This window comes from Mustela putorius, unplaced genomic scaffold, assembly GCF_011764305.1.
Source record: "Mustela putorius furo isolate JIRA1106 unplaced genomic scaffold, ASM1176430v1.1 tig00000580_pilon_pilon_pilon, whole genome shotgun sequence".
Classification (NCBI taxonomy): Eukaryota; Metazoa; Chordata; class Mammalia; order Carnivora; family Mustelidae; genus Mustela; species Mustela putorius.
In genome coordinates this window covers 15,635,711-15,657,178 of record NW_025421423.1, presented here as the reverse complement: position 1 = coordinate 15,657,178, position 21,468 = coordinate 15,635,711, and the positions used below count along the sequence as shown (strand labels likewise).

Here is a 21,468-nt window from a genome sequence, read left to right as displayed (position 1 = left end):
CAAGGGCTCACAACCATTAAGTGTTAGAGCCAGGATTTGAACCCAAGTAAACTGACCCACTATGAACTGATATGTCTAAATTCTATGAGGCAGAAGTTCCAAAACTCTCAAGGAGAAGACAGAGGAAGTTCAAGAGCTAACACCTACCAAGTAAAGGACAAAAAAAAAAAAAAAAATTAGAAGCAAATTAAATTTCTCTTTCTTCTGATAATGTTCTCCCAATGCTTGGAGGCTGAATTTGCCAGGAAATTACAAAGTACTGTCCTGGAGATAGAACTCTTTTTTGCTGTTGTTGCTTTCACCATAAATGAGCTTCTTTCAGAATGTCCATTGGATGTAGACTGGTAACAGACACATGAAAAGATGCTCAACATCACTCATCATCTGGGAAATACAAATCAAAACTACAAACTTATACCTGTCAGAACGGCTAAAATTAACAGAGGAAACAACAGATGTTGGGAGAATGAGAAAGGAGAACCCTCTTGCACTGTTGGGGAGAATGCAAACTGATGCAGCCACTCTGGAGAACAGTATGGAGGTTCCTCAGAAAGTAAAAAATAGGACGACTTATGACCTAGCAATCCCATTACTAGGTATTTACCCAAAGGATACAAAAATACTGATTCAAAGGGACCCATGCACCCTGATGTTTACAACAGCATTATCAACACTAGCACAATTAGGGAAAGAGCCCAAATATCCATTGACTGATGAACGGATAAAGAAGTTGTGGTATATATACACAAAATAATATCGGTCATAAAAAGGAATGAAATCCTGCCAGCTGCAATAACTTGGATGAAGCTACAGTTTATTATACTAAGCAAAATAAGTCAGAGAAAGACAAAGACCATATGATTTCACACATATGTGAAATTTAAGAAAGAGATGAACATGGGAAGGGGCAGGGAGAGAGGCAAACCAGAAAACAGTCTTAACTACAGAGAACAAACTGAGGGCTGCTGGAGGGAGGTGAGTGGGGGATGGGCCAAATGGGGGACAGGCATTAAGGAGGGCACTTGTGATGAGCCCTGCATGTTGTATGTAAGTGATGAATCCTAAATCCTACACTTGAAACTAATACTACCCTGTATGTTAACTGGAATTTAAATAAAACATTTTTTAAAAACAAAGAAATCAGACTTAGGAGCTTTCTTATGCCTTGGTTTCTGTATTGTCTAGTCAGACCACCTTTTTTTTTTTTTTTTAAAGATTTTATTTATTTATTTGACAGAGAGAAATCACAAGTAGTCGGAGAGGCAGGCAGAGAGAGAGAGAGAGAAGCAGGCTCCCTGCTGAGCAGAGAGCTCGATGCGGGACTCGATCCCAGGACCCTGAGATCATGACCTGAGCTGAAGGCAGCGGCTTAACCCACTGAGCCACCCAGGCGCCCCTAGTCAGACCACCTTAAACCAAAATAATTTCATTAAGGTTTTGTCAGCCATATATATCCCAGTTGTCTTTTCAGTCAGCCCAGGATTCAAAAATACCTCCCCTTTTTTGGTAAATATTTTGTTTTATTATTATTATTTTTTTAAGTAATCTCTACACCCAACATGGGACTCAAACTAATGACCTGCAGATCAAGAGTCACATGCTCTTTCAACTGAGTCGACCAGGCGCCCCTCAGGAAGGCCTCTTAATTGAAAAGCAGCCCTGGCCAACTCTCAGAAGGCTTAAGTATTATACTTTATATCTGTATTAAAGATGTCAACAAGACTTGGCCTCAAAGGAATTCCTTCCTGCAGAGTAGAGACAATGTGTGGGATCTAAGAATGTGGGCCTTAGCATCTGGCAAACATTCACTCCTCTGAAACTCAGCTTGCCACTTGACCTAAAGTAATTCAACATTTCTGAGCTTCATAGGTGAATATGTAAATATACATCATACATACATCAGGAAATGACAGGACCGGAGCTGATGCACAAGAACCTAGCGTGCAGAAGCCACTCAATAAATGCTTGGTAGTGTTATGACTTCAGTCCTAGATCCGTGCACAACAAAATTGTGCATTACAAACATTTACCACTTGAGCAAATACCGATTGTTAAGAACATAAGTTCAAATTCTAGAAAATGTGCGTAACCGGGGTTACCGACCACAGAACAGGTGACGCACGCCAGTACACGGTTACCTTTCAATGTAAATACGAATCACGCAGCAGTGAACCCACCAGAAGGGTCTTCGTGTATTGAGATGTGACACAGCCATTTCTTGAACATATGATCGCACAGTAGCAAACATTTCTGCACGTTTTGTGCTTTTCTTATGTATAATTACACGAACTATTAAAACAAAAACAAATCCCTGGGATTTGAGGATGTGTGTGGGCGCACAACCCCAGATGGTTGTTCAATCTCGAAAGGCTGCCCAGCCTGTGAAGTTTGGCCCTCCCCTCATCCCAGGGGAAGCGCATTCCTATCGTCTCAGGCCCCGCCGGGCTGGAGACTTTTCTCTGAACCATAATGGCCTCGAAAAAAGGGTAACTCGCGGTGCTAGGGACCCGGCTAGTGTCGGCCCCGCCCCTGCCCGCATAGTCAGCGGCAAGCGTCTCCACGCCCCGCCTGGGCCCGCCCCTCCTGGGCCCGCCCTACCCGGGCTCCGCCCCCAACAGCACAGCCTGCATCTCCCATGCGCCTCTTCGGCTGCCACTCTTCGGAAAGGAAGTGGCCTTATGCACGGGGCTGCAGTTAAAACACGGATCGCTGCGGGCAGCTGCCGCTGGACGCATGCGGGAGGCGGAACTTCCGCTCCCTTCGGTGTACGTCAGGCAGGAGGCGGAAGCGCAGCGGGGGCGGGAAGGTTGTAGAGCCGCAAGTTGGGCTCCGTTTGCAGGTCTCTAAGTGGTCGCGCCCCCTTTGAGAGAGCGATCGGACGGCAAGGAGGGTCCTGGGTGCTCTCTTGGCCCTGGTAAGTAGGAACGCCTGACGGCGGCGGGGGAGGGAAGTGTGTGGTCCCGGCGCTGATCTGCTGCTGCTGTCTTTGTTGCCATAGGGTAGCCGCCTCCCCACCTTCCTCACTTCCCTTTCTCGGGATGCTGTCGGCCGCAGCCCCCGCCCAGCCTGCGCTCCACGCCCTCCTGCAGGGACCCTTTGAGAAGCAGGTGCCGCCCTGTCACATCCCTGCTTTACGTTTCCGTTCACTAGATGGCCCTCTTTCCTCTTCTCCCAACCGGCTTGGCTCGCCCTGCGCTTCTGCAGGAGCACCTAAGGATATTTTGTTCAAAACCGAAATCTGTTTGCCAGCCCTTGTACTTTTCCCGGGTTCCCCTAAGGCATCCCTCATCACGCCAATAGAATCAGTTCCTCTCTGCTTCCGGAGCACTGTTGGCGCCTTTTAAAGAGCGCGTTTGTTAAACTCTTCAGTAGGGTTGTTTGAATGAGAGTATATTTTCCCGCTGGAACTCTGTGTCCCTTGAGGGGTAGGGTCTTGCTCATTTGCGATCTCCCCAAGGCCTGATACAAAACCCACAAAGTTGGGAAACTAACAGCCCAAAGTATTCTTACTAGCTTTGTGGCTTTGGGCACGGATCTCCCCATCTATAAAGTGGTGATAAATAAAAGAATTTCAAGCATCTTACACAGTGTATGGTGCCGAGTATGTACTTAATGAATTCTAGGCGCGTTATATGGATATATTTTTTAAGTGAATAAAGAAGGACCATCGAGGAATTTTTGTTACTTTGTTTGTTTTCCTGTCTAGCACTGATTGTATTGATGCTATCAGTTGGTTGATACATTGTATCAATAGTGTTTGGTAAATACAATGTAATGTAATACATTGTAATATTAAAGACAGCAATGCTGAATGTTGGTATCTGCAAGAGTAAACATTGAACTTTAATGCTATGCTAAATGTTGGTTTATCGCCAAGAGTAAACATTGAACTTTAATGTTCTAATTAAATACTTAATTAAATACTAATTAAATACTTAATTAAATACTAATTAATTAAATACTTGAGGGACTTGCAGAATTTAAATTTGTGATTTAGTCTGTACACTTTTCAGATGCATATTTCTGAAGAGGTAAAAAAAACTGAAAACGTTTCATTGTAGGGAGGTTAGCTGTTCCTGACAACTTTTAGTTTGTTACTAAAGTATGGTATATTTTATATATGTATACACATAATTTTCTACAGGGGACTGTAAAGTGCTGACCAGTTGCCACTGAGCATAGCTGAAACAAAATAGGAAGATATGGCAGCAAACCCTTCAGGACAAGGTAATGCATGCTGGAACTTGTTATTACCAGGAACTTTTCCCTCGTTTAATAAACATGTTTTAATAGAAAGTTAGGATAGGGCAGTTACTGTAGTCAGAATAAAAAATTAATAGCAAAGTAAAAACCCTGTATTTGAAGTAAGTCCAACATTGTATCAGATATATAATATTCTTAATAGCTATTAATCCTATTTTTTAACTTGTGTTAAAATTATTCACACTTGGGGCGCCTGGGTGGCTCAGTGGGTTGAGCTGCTGCCTTCGGCTCGGGTCATGATCTCAGGGTCCTGGGATCAAAGTCCCGCGTCGGGCTCTCTGCTCGGCGGGGAGCCTGCTTCCCTCTCTCTCTCTGCCTGCCTCTCCGTCTACTTGTGATTTCTCTCTGTCAAATAAATAAATTTTAAAAAAAATCTAAAAAAAAAAAAATTATTCACACTGGAGGATATGTGCTATGGTGAGTCCTGTGAAGTGTGCAAGCCTGACGATTCACAGACTTGTACCCCTGGGGCAAATAATACATTATATGTTAATAAAAAATTGAAATTATTCACACCTGGGGTGCCTCAGTGGCTCAGATGGTTAAGCATCTGCCTTCAACTCAGGTGATGATTGCAGGGTTCCTAGGGTTGAACTCCACATCAGGCTCCCTGCTCAGCGGGGAGTCTGCTTCTCCCTCTCCTTCTGCCCCTTCCCCCTGCTTGTGCTCTCTCTCTCTCTTGCTCTACTCTCTCTCTCTCAGATAAATAAGTAAAATTCTTTAAAAAAAAAAAAAAAGGCACCCCCAGGAGGCTCAGTTGGTTAACCTGCTTTCAGCTCAGGTCATGATCCCAGGGTCCTGAGATGGAATCCCACTTCAGGCTCTTTGCTCAGCTCTGAGCCTGCTTCTCCCTCTGCCCCTCCCCCTACTCATGTGCACAGCCTCTCTCTCTCTCTCTCTGACAGATAAATAAAATATTAAAAACAATAAAATAAAATAAAAAGATTATCCACACTGTAAGTCTTAGGCCCTCCTCTGACATCTGTGTTCTCTTCTACTTGAAATCAAAATCTCTTCTACTTGAAATATAAAGAGATTATATTGGGTGCCTGGGTGGCTCAGTGGGTTAAAGCCTCTGCTTTCGCCTCAGGTTGTGATCCCGGGGTCCTGGGATCGAGTCCTGAGTCGGGCTCTCTGCTCAGCGGGGAGACTGCTTCCCTTTCTCTCTCTCTTTCTGCCTGCCTCTCTGCCTACTTGTGATCTCTGTCTGTGAAATAAATAACATCTTTAAAAAAAATAAAGAGGTTATATTGTCACCAGGCAATATTCATGCCTTTATCTTCATTTGCTCTACAAACTTTGATACATATCACCTCTGTTTAGAAGCTCTCTAAAGCATATCAGGTCAGAAACATCTTAGAGAAGTTTTTATTTAAAAATAAGTTTTATGGGACACTGAAAAAAATAAATTAAAAAAGTAAGTTTTAAAAAGTAAAATTTAATCTTCAGAAAGTATTAAATCCCACTTGGTAAGTTACATCCTGTTTCAAAACTTGAAGCAAACCTCTATTTCCTTTCCCTATCAATTCTAAACTCATTTGACCCATATTTTTTATTACTTATCTCTGTCCTGATTTTTTTACCTTAGTTTTGTCTCGCTTAAACTTCATATAAATGTAGTCATGCAGTGTGTACTTGTTTGTATCCAGCTTCTCACTAAACTGTGAGTTTCATCCGTGTTGTGCCATGTGTTGGTAGTTTATTGTTTCTTGGGGAGTAGTGCTCTACTGTATGTATTCACCACCATTTTTTAAAAATTCATTCTCTGGTTGTCTCAGTGTTGGCCATTGTGAATACAGCTGCTTTGAATATTTGTTTATAAGTCTTTTTGTAGATATTTGGATTAATAGCTGAGTACATTGTTAACATTTTGAAAAACTGCCAAACCTTTTCCCAGACTGGCTGTACTAATTTATATGCCCTCTGGCAATATGTGAAAATTCTGGGTGCTCTGTGTGTAGTGTTATAGGTTGTCTTAATTTTAGCCATTTCAATGGCAAAGTGACATCTCATTATAGTATTAACTTGCATTTCCCTGTTGACAAATGTTGAACTCTTTTTTTTTTTTTTTTACCTACTGGCCATTGTAAACCTTTTTTCTTTTTTAACTTAAGTCTTTTGCTCTTTTTTTTTTTTTTAATTGGTTTATTTTTATCATTAAGTTTTCCTTTTTTATAGAGTCTAGATACAGGTCTTTTGTCACTGCTAATTGCATCATCTGGATCCTCTTGGAGTTGTTTTCTTTCCTTTTTTTTTTTTTTTTAAAGATTATTTATTTATTTGACAGATCACAAGTAGGCAGAGGCAGGCTGAGAGAGAGAGGAAGAAGCAGTCCCCCACTGAGCAGAGAGCCCGATGCCGGCTCCACCCCAGGACCCTGTAATCATGACCTGAGCCGAAGGCAGAGGCTTTAACCCACTGAGCCACCCAGGCACCCCTTGGAGTTATTTTCTGTTGACTGCATTTTATTTATTTATTTAGTCATTTATTTATTTATTAGTGTGGGTCACCTTTTTCTTGCTATACTTAGTGTTTGATTATTGGATAGTGGATATTACTAATATATTGTAGAAACTCTGGATTCTTTTGTATTGCTCTGAAATGTGGTTTCTGTTCTAGCAAATGCAAGCCTCAACTCACATTGCAAACTCTCGTCTTCCTTGTGTTGGGCTCTAGCTGAAATCTCTGCTCAGTCTTTTCAGCTTCCAGTTGCTGCCTACTTGGATCCCCCGGGGGGTCTCCATGTGTAGTTTTTGCAGGAAACAGAAATGCTGGGCGGATTGTATAGGCACGTTTTGGACTTTACTCCTTCTGCCTTTCCCTTTTGGGTTTCTCCCCTCATTTTCTGGCTCCTCTGCCAGCCCTGAACTGTCCTCTGACAACTCAGAGCCAGTAAGGTGAGGCCATCCGAACTGTTTGTGGATCGAACAAAATGTCGCAAATTCCCAAACTCAGGAGTTGAGGTTTCTCCCTCAACTGATTTTGGTCAGTCTCTACTGCTTTCTAGTTGTCTTATCTAGTTATCTTCTAGTTATCTAGTCTTTACTATTTTCTAGTTATCTTAATTTGTAAGATGAATTTTTCATCTTTTGTCCAAAATTTGTAATTATACTGTGACAGGGTTTTTCTAACCAACTACTCTGCTACTACTGGAAGTTGGAAGTCTGCTGTTTCATTATATGTAAATCTGTTTTAGTATATTTGTTGCATTTAGGGCACACTAAACGTTCATGAGCTTTATAGAAATATAGTATTGTGAAAAGCGAGCTGTGGTGATCATTGTAACTATCTAATACCATTCTGTTCTTTCAAATAACCCTGTGTGATTTGTGTGCTCTGTGGATTAATCACAGGTCAACATTTGCTTCTGATCTTTGATCTGTTCTTTTTGTGAAGTTATCAGATGAAAAAGAATTTAATTTGAACCAAAATGAAAACAAAGAGACGTCTATTTTAGAGTGAAAATATGCTGCTAAAAATCACACAATGCAGTCCAGATGAAAATAAATTTTAAATTATCTATCTGTTTTAATAGCACAATAATTGAGATTTACAATTTGCTGGGGTTTTTTTTTTTTAAGCATTTGCAATAAAATGCAATCTTTTTTAGGGTTGTCTTTGATTGGTCCATAAATATATCTGCTGTGAAACATCCTCCAATCTAAATAGAAGTGAATTGAGATTATTGAGATTAGCCTTTGGCTTCTGTTGTTCTTTTGTCAGTGATTTTTTTTTTTTTTTTTTTTTTTTTTGGTGTCCTGAGCTGCTGTTAGGCACCAGCAGAGGGAGTTCATATTATGCTCTATAGAGTCCCAGTGAAAAATTTAAAATTCTAATTTGTTTGGCTCTTTCGCATTTTGCTTTCTATATTAAATTATTTCTGTACCCTTCATATGTATAGGAGCTACTTAATACAGAGATTGAATGCCAGGTGCCATAATTATCTTAAAACAATAGCTGAAAGGACCATAACTTGAAAAAGAAATCCTGATCTGTACACTGCAATTTGTTAGGATCCCTGGTGAGGAGACAGAATCCCATTGTGTTCACTGAGCCCCACTAGCAGATCTAACAGTGTGTCATACTGTGGTAGCAATCAGGACTGCTAAATTTCATAAGCTCTTGGCACAGTCACTGAAGTCTCCTCCTTATCATCCATCGTAGTATGGAACATTTGGTTGGTTCTTAATAACTACCTGCTTGATAAGTAACATTTTGAGAGTTTTAATATGTAGAGGCAGATTCTCAAACTGGAATTTGGCCAACGTACTATGTAAAGAATCTTTCATTACTTGTAAATATCAAGGTTCTATGATCTTGTGGTGGCACCTGATTTCAGACACAGAAACCTAGTGAAATACTGAGTAAGAAATGTGAATTATTTTCTTTGATTCTTTTATTTTCTAGTGATCTTAAAATGTTTGCAGGAATAACTCTAAGTCCTGCAGATCAGGTGGTAGGAACTTTTGACTTGGGCCATTCTAGATGCTCTTAGGTGTGATTTCAGGGTACTGTGTAGGAGTGGGATGGCATAGCTCTTGGAGGTGGAGGTGTCTTGCTTGGCCTCGGGGCCCAAATACTAAGTCTTACCCCAGGCCATCTATGGTGCAAAAGAAAAGCAAGGTATGCTACCTCTCAATTAAGATGTAAAGTAAATGTAAATTAAAATTTATGCTATGCGTAAAAATAATTTAAAACTCTTGTATTTGTACTTTTTTTTAAAGATTGCAAAGATGATGCAATTTACAGTAGATTTTTAAAGCTAGATTTCCTTTTGTTTCATATTTAGCTGTAGAGGCAGAGTGCTGTATTTTTCTGGTGTGCTAGGAATGATCTGTAGGCCCCAGGCTGAATTAAGAATGAAACTGAGTTGAGGCAGAATATGTTGTAAAGCATCTTCGGATCCTTGTGTATCGTTGGGAGAAGGCTTGAGCTCCCCCGGCCCACTGAGACTGGCCTGGAGGCCTGTCCTGTGAGTGTAACCCTAGAAAGCTGCATGCTCATCAGCTGTATTCTTTGTAATGAAAAACTATTCACTGAAAGTGAGTTGGCACAATGGCGGCTGAGAAGAGTCTAGTGATGTTAACTAACTAACAGTGATAGTGATAGCTAGCACTTACCACATGGCACACTGTAGGCTAGATATTATACTTTGATTTTCTGTACTTCATGTAACCACCGTTCAGAGTTGTTACTATTGTCTCCACTGGTCCGGACTCCTGAGATAATTTCCCAATATGAAGTAGTAACTGGTAGTACTGATATGAGAAGTCAGATTGATTCTCTGCCCCAGTACCCTGTTCATTGTTTTTTCATACTGCACTTTAGCTGAGGGATTAGAACATTATAATTATGGGGCGCCTGGGTGGCTCAGTCATTAAGCATCTGCCTTCGGCTCAGGTCATGACCGCAGGGTTCTGGGATTGATAGGACGCCTGTCTCGGACTCCCTGCTGTGCTGGAAGCCTGTCTCCCTAGCCCACTCCCCCTGCTTATGTTCCCTCTCTTGCTGTCTCTTTCTCTGTCAAATAAATATATATAAACTTTAAAAAAAAAAAGTTTAAAAAAAAAAATATTCTAATTATAGCATCTAAGAGAAAAATTGGCAGCTCCAGAATAGAGGCAAAAGACTTCTAAATCTTTGTATTTCTTCCGCATCTGTTATTAAGCAGAAAATCTTTGCAATGAAATGGACCTGGGATTTTATCTGTAAGAGGAAAAGAAAAATGAGTGATGAGGACAGGTCGGTTCGAGCAGAAAATAACTCATCTTATTTAGCCAGTAAAGTGTGGCAGCGGCTTACACAAGGACTAAGTCCTTGAGCTCTGAGAGAACTTGAAAACAGGGAGGTCCCCTGACCAGACATTAGGGTTCATTCCTTTCCTTTGATATGTATTTTCAGTAAATTCCAAAAAGTAGCTAAGAGTTAAATTATTTTTTTTCAAGATTTTATTTATTTATTTATTTATTTATTTGCGAGAGCATGAGCAGAGGGGCATAGGGAGAAGCAGACTCCCTTCTGAGCAGGAAGCCCGACATGGAGCTTAGTCCCAGGACCCTGAGATCATGACCTGAGCCGAAGGCAGAGGCTTAACCCACTGAGCTACCCAGGGTCCCCAAGCTGAATAATTTTTCAGTCTCTCCAGGTACAAGAAGTGTTTGCCATTAACAAAATACCAGAAAGACTAATTATTGGTACTATTCAACTCACATTAACTTAGTAATGTTATATGCTTTTATTCTGCTAAGACAGACATCAGACAGTCTCCCCTGGATGAGGTTTGAGCTTTAACCACTGAACACATTACATATATTGTTGGGCAGTGTGGTAGGCAAAATGATCGCCTCCCCCCCACCACCAAAGATGCTCACCTCGTAATCCCCACGACTGTGTTATACCTTCTCTGGCAAAAAGAACTTTGCACATGTGACTAAGGTTAAGGGCCTTGAGATGGGAAGATTATCCTGGATTATCCAGGTGGGCCCATTTTGATCACAGGAGGCCTGAAAAGCAGCAAATTTTCTCCCTAGCTATGGTCAGAGAGATACGGTGTTGCTGGTTTGAAGGCAGAGAAAGGGTACCATGATCCAAGGAACTCGGGCAGCTTCTAGAAACTGGGAAAGGCAAGGAAACAGATTCTTCTCCAGAAGCTCCAGAAAGAAATGCAGCCCTTGATTTTAGCCAAGCAAGACCACTGAACTACAGAACTTTTAAGATAATAGATTTGTGTTGTTTTAAGAGACTAGCAAGTTTGTAGTAATTTGTTACAGCAGCAATAGAGAAGTAGAAATAATTCACCACTTAACTATATGAGCCAAAAATCTAGGAGCCATCCACAACCCCTTCTTCACCACTCCTTACTTCATATTTACCCTGCCAAGTCTGTTGATTGAACTTCCTGAATAGCTCTTGGATCTGTTCCTATCTTTCCATTTCCCTGGCGGGTAACAACTTTTGTCATCTCTAGGTTGTTCTACTATCATAGTCTCCTGTTTCCTCTTGCCTAGCCTGTTCTCAACACTGTAGCTACAGTGCTCTTGTGATAGGGGAAAGTGTTATTTCCCTGCCTCAACGAACTTATTTATTTGTCCTAGTGAATTCAGTTCAGGCATTACTTTCTCTGGAAGCCTTCACTGCTCCCCTACTCCCAGACTAGGTCAGATTTATTCAACGTTGATTCCCACAATAGTGGATTGTTATAAATGCTTATGGAATTTTCTTTCTTTATTTCATACCACTCATCTTAGATTCTAAGTATACATTCATTGCTGTATTATTTGATCATTTCTACACTCACTGGACTGTTTGGGAACCAGGAGAGCTAGAATCATGTCCAGCTTTGGCTTATCATGTGTATCCTTAGAACCTATCTAGTGCCTGTATATGATGAATACACAATAAATATATGTTGATTCAGTAAATAACTTAAAATATGGTAAACTAATAGTGTCACAGTGACTTTTCTTTAATACTAAACAGGTATCTTAAGTATGACACGTTGAATTAATATATAGTTGTGACAAATATATAGCCTGTAGGATAACCACTTGAAAGGATTTGAATATTTTAGAACAGTTTTCATTCTTTAGCTTTAGATGTTTTTTCCAATAAGAAGAATTCCAGTTAGTGCTTATTTAAGTGTGGTAGAGCTATTCATGTAAAGCGATTTTCAGCTGTTAGGTTTTAAATGCAGTTTGATGTGATGCCAGTTCCTCAGGAATCTTTTTAGTGACGAAAAAATGTGTAGGAGTTATATGTTTCTATGAATGGATGAAGAAACGAAAATATATATGATTGTGAATGGAGATGGGGTTACAATTCTAAAAGTAGAAGTATTTTAGAGTGTGCTGCTTTATTCTCAGGTAATCTTATTAGGAAAAAAAATTCCTTTAACTATAAAGGAATATTAAGTACTGTACGTTAGATATATCTTTAACACCTTCATGCTTCTGAGAATGCAAAAGTTATGTGTAGCTATGATATATGTAAAAGAATGTAAAAGTCAAATGTTAAATTATGGCAAGAGAGATTAAAAAAAAAAATCTTGTGTAGTGAGTGTAATAAAAAAAATTAAATGTTATGTATTGATGTCCTAGTTAGAGTTCGTTTGTATAAACCCTGAAGGTGGGAGAATCTCACTGTAGAATATTACGCTTTAGCTTACTGTAGAATATTACGCTTCAGCAGAGTTGCGCAGCGGAAGCGTGCTGGGCCCATAGAATATTACGCTTCGTATAAACAGATAGATTATATAGTTTGTGCCTTAAGTTTCAAATTCGAAAGCTATTATTTTCTAAGTGCCGTCTGTCGACTTTTATATACTTTTATAACGTAAACGTTTTGTGCGAAATAGAGTAATAATGTGTTTTTTAAAAAAAATCAAGAGGGAAGCATAGATTTCAGGAGCATTAGACAAGATCACAAAATAAATGCCCGGAAGACCTGACCATACCCTTTCTCTGTAAAGTAGCTTTTGTGGCTCTCAGCTGTCTGTAGATATACATTTAAGGTCTGGAATATTATGCAAAAGATAATTTTGTGTGGTTAGACTGAGGAAAAGGAGTTGAGAAGGGAGGTTATTTTTGAGACATTCAGGACATGAAATTCCTGTGACTCTGTGATTGGGTAGATGTGGGTAGTAAGGGGGAGGGGTTATAAGGATAAAACTTGGGTTTCTGGGTGGGAGTACGGGGCAGTAAATGAGCTACAGAGACAGGCGCCATCCCGTCTTTACCAGGGAGGCAAGGCATGGGCTAGCCCACTCCGGTGACCCCTTGTTTAAATACTTCAATGAGTTCTTTAAAGTCCAAGCGGATGTCATGCATGGAGAAAAATACTCATCACTGCTCATAATTTAATTAATGGTATATTAAACCTACACTCATCTAATAAAGTAACTTCTAAAATAAAAATTTTTAAACATTTAGAATTGATTATAAGCTTATTTTGTTAAATTCTCTGTAACAGTTTAAATTAGAATTAAATTAATGATTATGTAATACTTTGTAATGATTGCAAAATTAGTACACTTAAATCTATATAAAAATATTAATCCATAGGCTTAATTAATTTATTCTTTCTGTACTTGTTTTTATGTCTTCTGGGGTTATAATAATCTTCCCAGATTCTTATTTTTGTCCTTTCCCAGGATTATAGTAATCTTTCTATACCTTCCTAGGGTTACAGTAATCTTACCACTACCAAAACAAAACAAAATTTCAGGTAAGTCAAGATTTAGTGTTTTTTGATAAGTTTGATTCTCAGCCAAAACACAAGATTTGGCTATGCCTTTAAAGATGATTTAAAAGCTGTGCTGGTGTGCATTGGGTCCCTTCTATCATTAAACTTGACCTGCTGAGTTAATGGGATTTCTTTAAGCTCATGGCTACCTCATAGATTTTTAGTTTCTTGCAACCTGGAGTTAGCCCCTAAATGAAATACTTCTGTGTTCTGTTTTCATTATGAATTGCCCTTTTCTGGTAGCTTTACTGCCAAGATTTAATGCATTTCATCTCCCAAGAGGTCAGGGAGCATTAGGTCTTACAGTTAGCTCTCTTTAGGAATTTCACTAACTCATCCAGTTAGGACTCACCGTCTCTGCTTGGTCTCTGTGACATGGCTGCTCATCACCACTGGGGCTCCTTTTAAATGGCATGTGTGTGCTTGTGCGTGTGCGAGTGCACGTGTGTGAGAACCTGTGCTGAATCCACCTCTCTTGTTCTTGATCCCACACCTGCTTTTTCTGGAAGTGTTTGGCTTAGCCTCAGTTTCCTGTATCGACCCCTTCCTCCGTGTACCTAAACAAAAAGTATACAGCTGTACTTTATAAACAGACACTTAATAGGAGAAATAAATCCCTAAATGTTAACACTAACCTAATTATTAATTGTAATTATTACAACTGACCTAATTGTTAATGATAATAATTATTATTTTCACCCTTCTTTACAACTATATTTTTATGTTTTAACTTTCCCTTTTGTATCTTCTTATGGAGTCATGGCTTATCATTGACTCAATTTGTTCCATTTAGCTATAATTATTATTCTCTTTTTAATGTTCCAATTGTGACATCCTGGCTAACCTCAGGTTCACTTCTTTATTCTTTTTTTTTTTTTAAGCATTTTATTGATTGATAGAGAGGGAGGGAGAGGGCATGAATGGGGGGAAGGGCAGAGGGAGAGGGAAAAACAGACTCCCCACTAAACAGGGAGCCCAATATGGGACTCCTCCCAGGACCCCGAGATCACGGACCTGAGCTGAAGGCAGACGCTTAACCGACTGAGCCACTCAGGTGCCTGACTTCTTCGTTCTTTCAGCACTACCCTGGATATTTAAAACCAAACCAAACAAAACCTCCATGCTTTCTGACAAGATGTTCAAGGCACATTTGTTTTCTTTTCTTTTCCTTTTTTTTTCTTGCACTAAAACATGCAACTAGTACTTTCCCTACAAAGTTCCTTGTCACAGAGGATAGACATTTAAAAAAAAAAAAAATAGGAAAGCTTCAACGCATTGAAAAGCTCAGTTGTGCTTGTATTCGTCTGAACATTATTGATCAGATTATCTTCATGTAGTCTTTTTAATGATTTGTACATACAATTTCTATGTATATACATTTTTTTTACTGATCATGACCCTAAAATATTATTTGCGAACAAATTAATCTTGAGAGAAAGCTTATTTCTGTAAACAGCACATCAGTACTTCTGAGTGTGGTTATGTATTTTGCTCATCACATATTTAGACACTATCAGATTTCAAATCTCTAGTACCTCTAAATTCCTACAAAGATGGAACTACATAATTATCTTCTAAGAACACATTAGCCTCTTCTGAGAAGTGGAAAAAAGTCTTGTCCTATAGTTAGGAATATACCTAGTGGTGTAACTTGCTTTATATACATGCATCTTCATATATACAAATGGGAGAGTGCTGCTTTCCCTTGGAAAGCATTCTTCACTTGACAGAGAACTCACTTTGGGCTTCATTTCCCAGCCTTTTATCTTTCCATGTGCTTTCTTTTAAATTAGGGATCAAACTCAAATGCCCACAGGCATATATACAAATCTCATAAGGACTGTAATAAGGTAGAGAGTGCCCGGTGTCTTTTTAATGTGGTAAAATAGTGATGATTATTTCTTTGTTCTGGTTAATTTTTACCATGGGGGTATCCAGATCCCTTGTTGCTGGTGCTTGAGATGTTTCAAGAGAAGCAAGAAATCTGAGGATCTTTTTGACATTCTTTCAATGTTTATATGTTGGCATTTAATTCAGATTTTACTTAGTTAATTAATGTTAGAGAGAGCACATGGCGGGGGGGGGGGGAGGGAGAGAATCTCAAGCAAACTCCCCACTGAGTGAGATGCCAAACATGTTGGGCTTGGTCTCATGACCCTGAGATCATGACCTGAGCTCCCGTCGAGAGGATGCTTCACCAGCTGAGCCACCCAGGTGCCCCTAATTCAGATTTTAAAACCTAGTTGGTTGCTGCTCCTGGGCCAGGATTTTGCACCCTCTGCTCTAGACCTTATGAAATTTGAAGATCAAAATCAAGCCCAGTATTAAGTACTTGATAAAGAATACACACTTTTGGGGCGCCTGGGTGGCTCAGTGGGTTAGGCCTCTGCCTTCAGCTCAGGTCATGATCCCAGGGTTCTGGGATCGAGCCCCGCATCGGGCTCTCTGCACAGCAGGGAGCCTGCTTCCTCCTCTCTCTCTGCCTGCCTCTCTTCTCTCTGCCTGCCTTTCTGCCTACTTGTAATCTCTGTCTGTCAAATAAATAATAAAAAAATAAAAAAAAATCTTTAAAAAAAAAAAAAAAAGAATACACACTTTTGTGTCCCATCTGTTATGCTCCATTTCTTTCTCAGAACTCCTATGTAGTCAGTTGCACTTCTTTGACTTGTTCCTTGAAAGACTGTGTCATTTCTGAATGAAAGCAGTTGGGAAAAAGAAATATTGTTTGGATCTGAGCATGTCTGGTGCTGTTTTCCTCCTGAAAACCTTGGTGGTTACAGTTCTGTGCTGGTAAAGTCGCTGGGAAGCAGTAGGAAAATGGTGTAACCATCTAGGGGAACTACTCACTAGTGGGTTCATTATCTTGTTAGAGAATAGAGTTTGCTTGCTGGGTGTTTAGACGGCTTGGGTTTATAAAAATAGATCTAAAATGTTTTTATCTCTCTCTCTCCTCCCCCACCCTTTTTTAGGTTTTCAAAACAAAAACAGAGTTGCAATCTTGGCAGAACTGGACAAAGAGAAGAGAAAATTACTAATGCAAAACCAATCCTCAACTAATCATCCTGGGGCGAGGTATTGAAGAATAATGTGTTTTTTATATTCAGTGATATCAAAAAGATCTTGGACAAAATACTTCAAGTTGGTCGGCAGATGTTTATCTCTGTAACATTGCAATTTACATGTTATGCATGTTTCTTGAAAAAAATTAGACAAATTGGTTAGATCTTAACTATTTCATTTCTAACTGGAATACTTAATGGTCCCCAGAGTACTTTTTAAAAAAGAAAAGGGTTTGTATGGTTTTTGTTTGTTGCTGAAATTGTCAGCATCCCACTTTTTAAGCAGTCTGCAAAGCAGGGAAAATACAGGTGGCTTCATCTTTATTCAGTTCAGTTTCTGCCTTCTTCCATCGCATGTAGCCACTGCCCTTGCCTTGCCCCTCGTTTTCAGCCAGACCTCCTGGAAGTGCTGTCCATCCTTATCTTTACTTTCTCACTTACTGACTCCACAGCATACTCCATTCTGACTTGAGAGCCCCTCTCTCCCTTCCTAAGAAGAGGTGCCCACCTCAGTCATATGCAAGCTGATGGTAGCCAAATCTGGTCGAATGAGGGCCTTCTCTTATTAGACATCTTAGCGTTGACACCACTGGTCACTCTGTCCTTCTTAAAATACTCCATTTCCTCAGCTTCCACTGGCTCAGTGTCACATGGTCTTGGTTTCTTTTGCAGACATGTCTCCACTGCCTGTCTCATGAATGTCCATGCTCCTGAGTTCGGGCCCACAGCCAGTTTCCTGTCTCAGCGGAGCTTTTAACTGGGCAGGTGCCTCCACTTGCGCACCCTGTTATTTATGTGCTGATAACTTTTGTCTAGTCTTTCTCCCGACTCCCAAACTGCCTCTTGGGTAGCTCCACCTCGATGTCCCTTAGGCATTTCAGACTTCATGTGTCCCAGGCTGAACTCCTCTTCCCTTCCTGTGCTCTCCCTAACCACTTATTGTTCTTGGGTTTCTTGTCTTGGTGAGTAGCACTGATCTACTAGTTATTAGTGTCAGAAGAGTGGACTTCATATATTCCCTTTCGTGTCCATCTCCAAGCAGTTGCCATTCCCTTACGTGAATAGTTGGAAACATGTCTCAGATCTGCCTGTTTTTCTTCATGGCTACTGATGCCACCCTCGTCCTGGCCACTCTCATTTCTTGCCTCCATGGCGATGGCTGCTTCCTCCCTGAGTTTCCCGTCATCTTCAGTCCTCCTGAATATATTTATAGTTGTGTCAGTTAGAATGTTTTAATCTGGAAGTAACAGGAACCAAGAAAGTTGGCGTACACATGAGGATGTATGTTTCGCAGGAGCGTGAAGAGCTGGCATTCCAGATCGGCTTCGTGCAGTGGCTGACAGTGTGAGCCGTGCTCCGGCCTCTCCCCAGCCTTCCTTTCTGCCTTTCTCTGTGGGCCAGTAGCTCCCTAATGGTCCAGATATGACCGCCAGAGTCTCAGCTTCACATTAGGCTGAGCCACCTATAGAGGCCAAAGCCAGAAAGATGCCTGTCCTACCTTCCTTTTGTAAGAGTCTCAGAAGCCTTCTTGCAGACTTCCCAGCAAGTCTAGTTGCCCAGAATTGTGTATCTTTCCCCTGCGTAAACCAGAAACCAGCAAGAAGAACGGCGTTGTCTTATAGCTGTCAGAGTTCATTCCCTGAGGGGTGAGCCTGGCCAGCCCTGACCTGAGGGACGACCAGTAACTGAAGGAAGTTTGGATTCCATGAGCAAGGAGGTAGGGAGACGAACAGCTGTTGAGGAGGAGACCAGCACAGTCTGCTTAGCAGTGGTCTTTCGGAGTCCTTGTGTGGTACTTGTGATCATGTCACTCCTCTGTATTAAACTCTCTGGTAGCCTCTCTTCACTATGAGGATAAGGTCTACATTTCTTAATTTATTTCGCAAGCCTTTGATACCCTGGCACCTGCCTTTCTCTCCCGTGTCATTTTCGGCCAAGCCACTTCACCCCTTTTCAACCCTGACCTCCAGTCCTGTTGAGCCGTTCATTTCTTCAGACACACCAAGGTCTTCGGCCCCAGGCTTTTCGCATGCTGTACCTTCTGCTTCAAAGTGCTTCCCTCTTCATCATAAGTGTAGCCTGTGATAGACTGGAGTACCTCAAAACAGTTTGAAAGTAGGGGACCATAGATCATCCCAAAGAATAACCAAAAATAGAGGTAATTTGAAGCTCTAGTAAATAATGGGCTTTCTTCATATAAATTAATATAAACAGTGGGAGAAAGAAAAAAAAAGACTTATTCTGGAAGGCCTTTTTTTTTTAATCGCTGTAAAGAATGTATAATGAAAAATGTGATTCAGAAGTAGGAAGTACTTAAACAGCAGATAACTAAGATTCCCATTTTAGCATCGCACTCTCGAGACCCTCTCTTAATAAGGACTTCCGGGATCATGCCGAGCAGCAGCATATCGCAGCCCAGCAGAAGGCAGCTTTGCAGGTGAGCAAAGGGTAACTGACATTCTTGTCTCATGGGAGAATTCCTGGGTCTTGGAAGCCAGCACAGTTCCTATTTTGTATTCTGGTGGAGCGACATCAATAAAAACGTTCCGCACATCACTGCAGTGGTTTTCTGATGATCAGTCATGCCCAAGGGATTTGAAGGACCAATACAGCAGTTATGAAAGTATCTTTTATGGTTTGGATATGGTCATGATTGATCCGGTGCTGTACCTGGCAAGGGATGCTCGCCTACAGTTTAGGATATTTGGATGGACAGAATGATCTTAAAGCTGAACGGGCTAGTTTAATAGTACATACATATTTTTTTTCAAATTTGTCATGCTGTTATACCCCTGGATAATCTTACCGGTTTATTGTTGTTTGGATTCTCTTGTTAATGGTCAGCATACCTGTTAACTCAGGAAGTGCTTAAAGTCTCACTCTTATCATAGGAATGTGATCATCTATCAGTTTAAAAAAAAAAATACTGTTCTTCATAGGAATAAACAGTTTTAGTATCACAGTGATCTTGGACAGTTTGACTAACATTCCCAGAGAGCTTGAACAAGCCATCATTACCTATGCTTTTAAACCTTAGAGCCTCAGAATTGGAAGAGACAAAAGATCATCTCACTTAAGGCAACCTAAAAACAGTTTTTCTTTCTCTAGTGACAGAGGGGGGTCCTGGTGGTCTTCTGTTACTTACATTTCAACATTCTCTACAAAATGTCGGGATCTTAGTCACCACTAATCCACTCCCTTGCTCACCCTCCTCTCTTTCTCAAGCTCCTACTTTGTTGATCAAAGGCAAATTTGGGGGATCTTTGCTGCAAGTTTTCCCCACTCCAAGGAACAAAGTAATTCATTTCTTTAACTCATTATTGACTTTAGAGAATCACGGGAGACAGAGTGATCTGATAAATGAGTGCCTGGTGCAGCTTGTTAATAGAAATTCTTTATTACTGTTCATCTCCTGTATATTTAAACAAAATTAGCAGCGGCAGAACGGGATTTTTAAAGTAAATTTGGTCTTAAACACTCAGAAAGGACAAGTAGTTTTAATGCCTTGCTTGGAAAATTGTGATTTCTAATAGTTTAATTGCTTTTTTTTTCTTTCTTTTGGTAACTCTTCCCTAGCACGCACACGCACACTCATCTGGATACTTCATAACTCAAGACTCTGCCTTTGGGAACCTCATTCTTCCTGTTTTACCTCGCCTTGACCCAGAATGAAGAAAAGATTTGTCAAAAGTGACTATAATATCAGATGCCAAAGCTACTATCATTTAGTGCTATACGAACTGTGACTTTCAGAATTTTGGTGAACTTCTATACTTTTTTGCTCCTTTAAAAGAAAGGCATGTATATGTCGAAGCAGAAAAGGAGGGTCACCAGGAGGATGAGAGTTTTGGAAGCCGTATTATCTAAGGAACTGATGATGCTACTTGTGACTGTTTTGGAACACAGTTTGATTTTTGAACCCAAATCAGACTCTGAATTGGATGGTCACATAAATTCACCCCCCACCCCCCAACTAGGTGGATTGAATATATCATTGCCCGCAGTAGACTTTCATGAATAGTACTTAACTTTAAAGAAATGAGGGTGCTTTTAAAAATGTGAACCAGTAGGCTTAAATGATTTACATTCATATTTGCTGTTTATAGAATTGCTATCAGTGTACCTTCTGTGTTTATAGTCAACTTGTCATTCTTAAATATTCTTTAACTCGTGACTAACTCCTTTATTCTCCATTTTCAAAGAAAATCTAAGAGTAAGTTACCAACCAGTCTTTAACATCTTTTATAAACCTATGCTACTATAAATTATGTGACTAAATGTGATTAAAAACAATGATAAGAAATGTGATTTAAAAATTCATACGTCCTCTTATTATTTAGTGTTAGTACACGTATGGTGTGCCCACATTTTATTGTCCATTTTTGTTCTAATTAAAAACAGATGTGGGGCACCTGGGTGGCTCAGTGGATTAAAGCCTCTGCCTTCGGCCCAGGTCGTGGTCTCAGGGTCCTGGGATGGAGCCCCGCATCGGGCTCTCTGCTCAGCGGGGAGCCTGCTTATCTCTCTCTCTCTCTCTCTCTCTCTCTCTGCCTGCCTCTCTACCTACTTGTGATCTTTGTCTGTCAAATAAATAAATAAAATCTTTTTAAAAAAATAAAAACAGATACAAATTGAGCCCCTTTTTAATTACTTTAAGGAGTTAGGTTAAGCAAGTTTCTCAATAGGACACAGAATCGGGAGTGCTTATTTAAGTATGCACTTAAGTATGCACTCCTACCTTACCCCAGTCCTAGAGAATTAGAATCTCTAATTCAAAACAAAGTCTGAAAAACCTGGGTAAGGAATTCAATTTTCCTTATATCTCTCTGTCTGCCTATCTATCTCACAGATATATAAACTCATAGATTTCTTTGTTCTAAAACTTAGCTAACATTAGCTAAAATCT

At 40.2% G+C, this 21,468-nt stretch overlaps 1 protein-coding gene across 3 annotated transcripts; it reads left to right on the top strand.

Annotated features, from left to right (window-relative positions):
- Positions 1-2,744: 2,744 nt before the first annotated feature.
- On the top strand, positions 2,745-20,870 carry LOC101677271 (INTS3 and NABP interacting protein). Of its 3 annotated transcripts, none has more exons than XM_045081718.1 (6): positions 2,753-2,914; positions 4,145-4,227; positions 13,442-13,485; positions 16,473-16,575; positions 18,909-18,999; positions 20,139-20,870. In XM_045081718.1, exons 4-6 carry the CDS (start codon positions 16,538-16,540, stop codon positions 20,232-20,234), a joined length of 225 nt encoding a protein of 74 aa, XP_044937653.1. In that variant the 5' UTR covers positions 2,753-2,914; positions 4,145-4,227; positions 13,442-13,485; positions 16,473-16,537; the 3' UTR covers positions 20,235-20,870. The 3 variants fall into 3 exon arrangements, with proteins under 3 accessions (XP_004747880.1, XP_044937653.1, XP_044937652.1); XM_045081717.1 differs by lacking the exon at positions 13,442-13,485 and adding an exon at positions 2,999-3,107; XM_004747823.3 differs by lacking the exon at positions 13,442-13,485 and having other exon boundaries at positions 2,745-2,914.
- The last annotated feature ends 598 nt before the right edge of the window (positions 20,871-21,468 follow it).

Bases quoted from the DNA above. Each gene is read 5' to 3' on its own strand.
- LOC101677271 (XM_004747823.3), top strand. From the start codon at position 4,203: ATGGCAGCAAACCCTTCAGGACAAG. The intron at 4,228-16,472 runs GTAATGCATGCT...ACCCTTTTTTAG, and splicing joins AGCAAACCCTTCAGGACAAG to GTTTTCAAAACAAAAACAGA. The intron at 16,576-18,908 runs GTATTGAAGAAT...TTCCCATTTTAG, and splicing joins ACTAATCATCCTGGGGCGAG to CATCGCACTCTCGAGACCCT.